Genomic DNA, 7,474 nt, shown 5'->3' with positions numbered 1-7,474 from the left:
GTGCTGCATAGCTGTCAGGGGAGTCCCCAGGCCTGTCAGGACCCCTGGAGTGACAGGATGAACCTGAGGGGTCATCCCATTTCCTGCTGGTAGACTGAGGCCAGGGTACCTTTCAGGTTGGAGACCTGGGGCGGGGAGGAGGGCTGGGGGGCTTGCCGCTATGGTGTTGGCTTGGGGAGTGGCTGTGGGGGCCTGTCCATCTGTCCGTCCCTGCTCCCTGGCTCTCAGCTTCTGCTGAGAAAGAGTGAAGACATTTGACAGATGTCTTTTTTTGGGGGGGGGGGCAGGCCTGGGGCTTGAATTCAGGGCCCGGACACTGTCCTTGGACACTTTCTGCTCAAGGCTAGCGCTCTGCCACTTGAGCCACAGCGCCACTTCAGGATTTCTCTGTGTATGTGGTTTCAGGGAATGGAACCCAGAGCTTCGTGCATGCTAGGCAAGCACTCTACCACCAGGCTACGCTCCCACCCAAGGGTGCCATTTTCTGAGTCTGCCACAACTCTTGGACAATTGCCAGATTAGAAGAGAATTCCTTTGGCTACCGCAGCCAGCGACATTTCTGGAAAGTCCATTTTGGAAGTTACAGTTAATGGTAGGCTACCTTGCTCAAGTTAGTCCTGGAAATCCATGTGTGCCCCATTTTCTGTCCAGATGCTTGAGGCAGATGTGAAAATAGGCGACTACCATCTGTCCAGCACAAAGCCAGAGACAGACTGAGAAAAGCAACAGATACGGAAATAAAACATGACCACCGAGTTCAAACCCCGGCATCGTCAGACAACCGAGAGGACCGGGCCAGGACTGGGACCGGGCCAGGAGTGGACTAGTGGTGGAGTGGTTCGCGAGCACGTCTAGGGAACCCTGGGTTTGAGTGCTGGGTGCTGCATACCGGGAAGACGGCTCAGGTGGCAGGGTGCTGGCCTGGAGCACGCGGTGTCCAGGGCAGAGCCCAGGCCTTGAGGCCAAGCCCCGGGCCTGGCAAAGGAAAAAGCACGACGAGTGCATCCAGCTAAAGCCAGCCCTTCCCGAGGCGATCCAGTGCCCGAGTCCGGGATGGGGGCCGCCCGAAGGGCCTGCCTCCCGAGCTCCTCCCCCACCCCCAGAGCCAGGGGCCGGCCGCGAGCCGCCCAGCCTCCCGAGCTCCTCCCCCACCCCCGGAGCCAGGGGCCGGCCGCAAGCCGCCCAGCCTCCCGAGCTCCTCCCCCACCCCCGGAGCCAGGGGCCGGCCGCGAGCCGCCCAGCCTCCCGAGCTCCTCCCCCACCCCCGGAGCCAGCGGCCGGCCGCGAGCCGCCCAGCCTCCCGAGCTCTCATTTTCCTTTTAGAATGACGGGGTACGGGCAGATCGCGGCACCCAGGCATCCCGCAAAGTAGGCGGGTCACCTCGGGGGCGACCTTTACCCGCTCAAAAATTCGTCTCACATTAGCAGTGAGGATCCGGGCGTCACCCCGAATCGTTATTTTCCTTACTCATAAGTTTAAGGCATGAGGAGGGCGGCGCGGCCCGGCCGGGTGGTGAGGCTCAGTCTCATTACACTTACGGTGAGTGCCGGGTTCCCCGCAGGCCGGGCACCTCCCTCCGGTTTAGCTTGGCTCATCTGCTGGTCACTTTTCACCGCTCTTCCTTGTATTTGTTCGCAAGCTAGAGGGTCTGGAGTCCTCCGCCCCGCCCCGTATGCAGATAAGCCGGCATTGCGAAGGCTCATGGGGAGTGTCCCGCCCCTTCCGGCCCTGGCCGGGTTTAAGATATCGCGAGAGGCGGCTGGCCGGACGTCGGAAGCGGCTCCTCGCTCGGTAGCGGCCGAAGGGGCGGGCTGCGAGGTTGAGGGCGGTGAGGCTGCTCTCGGATCCTTCGGCGGCGCAAGATGGCGGACATCTCCCTGGACGAGCTCATCCGGAAGCGCGGAGCGGCGACGAAGGGACGGTGAGAGGCCTTTTCTTCCCACTGGGGCTCGGGGAGGAGCAGGGGGCCGCCGGGGCGCCACGCGCGGGCCGTTTGCGCCGCCCCCTGCCGGGCCTCGCAGCTCATTGGCCGCCGCGGCGGGCCCCGTCGTCCGCCGGCCGTTCCTCCGCGGCGTCTGGCGGCGCTGCGGCCCGGGCGGAGCGGGGGAGGCGGCCGGGACCGCGTCGGGGCTCCGGCCTCTCGGGGACTCGGCCCGCGGGCGAGCTCCTATCTGAGCCTCCAGCCCAGCGCCCTGAGCCCGCGGCCGCGCCTCGCCGACACCCCTCGCGGTCCCGGCGGGCCCGGGAGCCGCCCTGAGCCTCCGCGCTCACGGCCACTTCCGGTGTCCTGGTGGCTCCTCGTAGATGGGAGTCGCTCGGACGCTCCCTCCCGGGCGGGCTTGGAACCGCCATCCTCAGATCTCAGCCTCCCGAGTCGCTAGGGTGACAGGCGCCCCGAGTGCGGGGGCTCCCGGGCCTTGCTTCCCTCGAGTGACCCCCGGGCCCCTGGCACGGCTCCCTCCACGCTGCTTGGCGGAGAGCCTGGTGGTCCGCGCCGCCGCCTGCTCCGGTCCGGGCCCTGGAGTGGGAGTGGGCGGGGCTGCGGGGCGGGGGGCGGTGAGGGACTCCAGAAGAGCAGGGCTGAGTCAGCCCCTCCGGGGATGACGCGCGAGGGTGGAGGCGGCTTAGTCGCTATGTCAAGGTACGCGAGAAAATCAAACCTCAGCCCGTGGTTGGCTGGCGCTTTGCCTTGGGCCGGGGGCAGAATGTCATGGCAGTAGCCAGGGCCAGTGGCGAGGGACAGGATAACCCTCTAAAGGCATGCCCACGTGCCGTTTGCTGCAGCCAGGCCTCCCCTCCCCTCCCGTCATCCCGCACCACCGAGGGGAACTGTGGACAGCACACGTCCACACTAGAACAGGCTTTAGAGGTTGTGCCAACAGGTGCCAGAAAAATCACAACTAGACCCTGCCTCACGAAAAGGCAAATCGGGAGCCGGGTGTGTGGCCTGGTGGGAGAGTGCTTGCCTAGGATGCACGAAAACCCACGTTCCATTCCTCTATAATAGCACCTACATGGAAAAAAGCCGGAAGTAGTGCTGAGGCTCAAGTGGTGGAGTTCTAGCCCTGAGAAAACGTCCAAGGAGAGTATCAATGTACGTGAAGAAATGCACGTTCAATCTGATGAATATAATGTAACCCTTCTATTAATACAATAAAAAATGAAAGAAAAAGTCCAAGGACAGTGCTCAGGCCCTGAGCTCAAGCTAAGGATCAAGGTTCAAATACAGCCCACGCACAAAAGGACTGAGACTCTTGCCTCCAGTTAACCTCTAGAAAAAGGAAAGTGGGAAAGTGGGGTGGTAGCCTTGAGGTGAAGAGCTCTGGGACAACACACCCAGGCCCAGGGGTAGGGTGGTAGCCTTGAGCTGAAGAGTTTAAGGACAATGCCCAGGCCCAAGGGTAGGGCATCAGCCTTGAACAGAAGAACTCAGGAACAGCACCCTGTCCAACTTCAAGCCCCATTAGCCACCCCAAAAAAAAAAAAAACGTTTATTTGCACCAAATGATGGGGTTACTGTGGACGTTTTCCTGAAGAAGCAGGAGCCCCCTGGGGACTGGCTGGTAAGGAAGTGGGTTCTGCAGCCATTCTGCCAAGGTACAGGTCCCCACTTCTCCTTTTCCGGACTGTTCTGTGCAAGTTTCATTATGTTACACGTGACATCTACATGATCAGGGCTAGGAAACTAATAGTGCTTTAGGAAGTGCCTGACAGTAGTAAGTGCTTAATGTACATTGTTAAAGATCTGTCTCTGTCTCTCCTCCTCCCTCCCTCCTTCCCCCCTTCCCTCCCCCTTTTTTTTCCTTTTTGTCAGTCCTAGTGCTTGAACTCCAGGCCTGGACTCTGCCCCTGAGCTTCTTTATTTATTTATTTATTATTTATTTCTTTATTTTTTTGCATTTTTTTATTGTAATTAGTAAAAGGGTTACATGGTATTTGCCAGATAGAAGGTGCATTAATTCACGTACATTGATACCCTTTCACATGTCTTGGTTTATTTATTTATTTATTTATTTATTTATTTTGCCAGTCCTGGGCTTGAGCTCAGGGCCTGAGCCCTGTCCTTGGACTTTCTCAAGGCTAGAGCTCTACCACTTGAACCTCAGCACCACTTCCAGCTTTTTTTCTACGCATGTGGTACCGAGGAATGGAACCCGGGTCTTCGTGCATGCCAGGCAAGCAAGCACTCTACCACTAGGCCAAACTCCCAGCCCCTGATCTTCTTTTACTCGAGGCTAGCACTGTACCACTTGAGATGTGCCACTTCTGTCTTTTTCTGTGTATGTGGTACTGAGGAACTAAACCTAGAGCTTCATGAGTGCTAGGCAAACACTCTACCACTAAGCCACATTTTCACTTACTTGCTCATGCATGCCTCCTCTCTCTTTTTTGGGGTGGGTGGGTGTCATGGGGCTTGAATTCTGGGCACAGGCACTGTCCCTGAGCTCTTCTGCTCAAGGCTACATCCGCCCTACCCTTGAGCCACAGCCCTAGTTCCCATTTTTTGGAGGTAAGAGTATATGGCTCTGTAGTGCCTGGGCTGGCTTTGAACCTTGATCCTCAGATCTCAGCCTCCTGAGTAGCTAGGATGACAGATGTGCACCCTGCTTTTCTTTCTCCCCCCTCTCTTTCCTCCTCTCCCCCTCTGTCCCTCTCTTATCTCCCCCTCCCTCCCCTTTCCTCTCCTCCCCTCCCTCTCTCCCTCCTCCCCTGCCCCCCATCAGTCTTAGAGCTTGACTTCAATGCCTAGGTACTGTCCTTGAGCTTTTTCTGCGCAAGGCTAGCACTCCACTTGAACTACAGCTCCACTTCTAGCTTTTTGGTAGTTTATTGGAGATAAAAACTTTCATGTAGTTTCCTGCCCAGGTTAGCTTCCAACTATGATCTCAGCCTCGTGAGTAGCTAGGATTACAGGTGTGAGCCACTGGTACCCAACCCTTTCTCCTTTTCCTACCAATTAGTTGTACAAGGGGGTTGATTTTGATATGTCCCCTTATATATACACCTTGATCATAATCCAACCTCCCTCTCCCAGTGATTTTTTGTGTGTGTCTGTCTGTCTGTCTGTCTTAGGGCTTGAACTGGTCTGGGCACTGTCCCTGAGCTCTTCAGCTCAAGGCTACTGCCCTACCTTGAGCCACAGCCCCACTTCCCATCTTTTGGAGATAAGAGTATCATGGCTTTATAGTGCCCAGGCTGGCTTTGAACCTTGACCCTTAGATCTCAGCCTCCTGAGTAGCTAGGGTTACAGGCGTGAGCCACAGCGCCCAACTTTTTTTTTTTTTTTCTTTTGCGTCATGGGGCTTGAACGCTGGACCCGGGCACTGTCCCTGAGAATTTTAGCTCAAGGCTACTGCCTTACACTTTAAGCCATAGCCATAGCGTTACTTCCGGTTTGTTTCTAGTGGTTAATTGGAGATAAGAGTCTTTAGATGAAGTCTTTAGTGCCCAGACTGGCTTTGAACCACAGTCCTCTGATCTCAGCCTCCTGAGTAGCTATGATTACAAGCGTGAGCCATTGTGCCTGGCTCTGAGTGACAAGGCTTTAAGGCCAGCCCAAAAGTCAGCCAGTAAGCTTGGTAAGATTGTGCACAGCTACAGTCCAGTTACACAAGAGGCATAAGTAGCAGATCCTATCAAAATAACTAGTACAGAAAATTGGCTGAGGAGCCAGACTCACGTCTGTAATCCTACCTACTCAGGAGGCTGAGATCTGAGCTTTTCAGTCCAAAGCCAAAGCCAGCTGGGGCACTAAAAAGTCCATGAGACTCCTATCTCCAGTCACCAGAAAACTGGAAGTGGCCCTGTGGCTCAAGAGGTAAGGCAGTAGCCTGTAGCCTTGGGCTGAAGAGCCCCAGGACAACACCCAGGCCCAGAGTTCAAGTTCCACAACCAATAAGAAAGAAAGAAAAGAGAGAAAAGAAAGAAAGAAAATAGGCTGAGGGCATGGTCTGCCCACCAGGCATGAGGTCCACTGCACAAAAAAAGCCTATCTCCTGGAAACTTATTATTTCACTTACACAACTGTAAAAGAAAGATCTGGGGCTCCATGTCAAATTTTGGTGAACAAATGTCACTTTCCTATTTTACATGCTTTCTGGAAGAAATCACTATTCTTAGAAGTTCCGTTTTAATGTTGTGTGGATTATCCCAGGAAGAACTCTGTTCCCCGTAGCTTAGGAAAGCTGCTTTGTTACTTGTGCAGATAGGAGAAGGTAGAGCCTGCAACGCATAGCAACCTTTTGCTTTCAGTCTGGTGGCTTGTTCCTGGGGCCCTAGGAACCAGCCTTTGTGGAAGGCTGCTGCTTCAGACTAATCTCTGTTATATTCCTTGCGCTGGCCTCCAGGTCCTCATAAAGAGGCCTTGGTCAGGGTCCAGGATCGTGCCTAGTGGTAGGGTGCCTGCCTAGCATGCACGAAGACCTGGGCTCAATTTCCCGTTATCACATAGACAAAGCCAGAAGTTGATGCTGTGGCTCAAGTGGTAGAGCTCTAGCCTTGAGAAAGCCCAAGGACAGTGTTCAGGCCCTGAGCTTAAGCCCCAAGATTGGCCAAAAAAAAAAAAAGCGGGGGCAAAGGGGACGGGAGCAAAGCCTAGTGATAGGGTACTAGCCTAACATGCTTGAAGCCCTGGGTTCATTTCCTCTGTAACACATATACAGAAAAAGCTAGAAGTGGCACTGTGGCTCAAGTGGCACAGCCACTGTCCAAGGACAGTGCCCAGGCCCCAGGACTGGCAAAAAGAAAAAAAAAAGTGGTCAGTTTCAGAATGGGAGCAAGTGGTTGGAGTGACCGTAATCTAGCCTTGGGGGGATACATAGCCTCCTTCGCTTGTCTAGTGACTCCATCTCCACCATGTGTCCTCCCAGCAACTGTAGGAAACCTAAAATCACATATCACAGTCCAGGAGTGCCCAGTATGCAGAGGACCTTGAGTTCAAAACCCAAGTACTGGTCGGAAGCATGGCTTAGGTGTGGAGTGCTTGCCTGGCACATACAAAGCCCTGGGTTCAATTCATCAGTACCGCATATGCAGAACAGGCAGGAAGTGGCACTGTGGCTCAAGTGGCAAGTGCTAGCCTTGAGCAAGCCCTGAGTTCAAGCCCCAGGACCGGCAAAGAAAAGGAAAAGAAGTACTACCTAGGGCTGGCAACTCTCACCTTTAGTCCTAGCTACTCAGGAGACCTAAAAATCATGGTTTGGAGCTAGCCCAGGCAGACATCCTCCTTGAAACTTTTTTTTGGGGGGGGAGGGGGGCCCTGTGGCTTGAACTCTGGGCCTGGATGCTGTCCCTGAGTTCTTCAGCTCAAGGTCACCACCCTACCCCTTGAGCATCAATGCCATTCCCGGTTTTCTAGTGGTTGGAGATTAAGAGTCTCAGGGACTGAGACTGGGCTGGCTTTGAACCAAGATCCTCAGCTTCCTGAATAGGTAGGATTACAGGCTTGAGCCACTGCGCCTGGCTTCCTTGAAA

At 55.1% G+C, this 7,474-nt stretch overlaps 1 protein-coding gene and 1 non-coding gene across 3 annotated transcripts in view; one reads left to right on the top strand and one right to left on the bottom strand.

The window, feature by feature from the left end:
* Positions 1 to 1,335: 1,335 nt before the first annotated feature.
* LOC150067649 (U12 minor spliceosomal RNA) lies at positions 1,336 to 1,485 on the bottom strand. Its single transcript, XR_016534705.1, has one exon. It is a non-coding gene; the product is annotated as a U12 minor spliceosomal RNA (small nuclear RNA).
* A 280-nt stretch (positions 1,486 to 1,765) lies between these two features.
* The window catches only part of Poldip3 (DNA polymerase delta interacting protein 3), a 28,355-nt gene continuing 22,646 nt past the window's right edge, over positions 1,766 to 7,474 (top strand). The window contains exon 1 of one of the 2 annotated variants that reach the window (XM_090328846.1): positions 1,766 to 1,922. In XM_090328846.1, the coding sequence (XP_090184972.1) occupies positions 1,864 to 1,922 (59 nt within the window). In that variant the 5' untranslated portion in view covers positions 1,766 to 1,863. Of the gene's footprint in view, positions 1,923 to 2,551; positions 2,643 to 7,474 lie in introns of those variants that run through there. The other variant, XM_090328847.1, reaches the window with a different exon arrangement.

This window comes from Megascapheus bottae, chromosome 2, assembly GCF_031878675.1.
Source record: "Megascapheus bottae isolate mThoBot1 chromosome 2, mThoBot2.hap1, whole genome shotgun sequence".
Lineage (NCBI taxonomy): Eukaryota > Metazoa > Chordata > Mammalia > Rodentia > Geomyidae > Megascapheus > Megascapheus bottae.
This window is presented reverse-complemented; position numbering and strand designations above follow the sequence as displayed.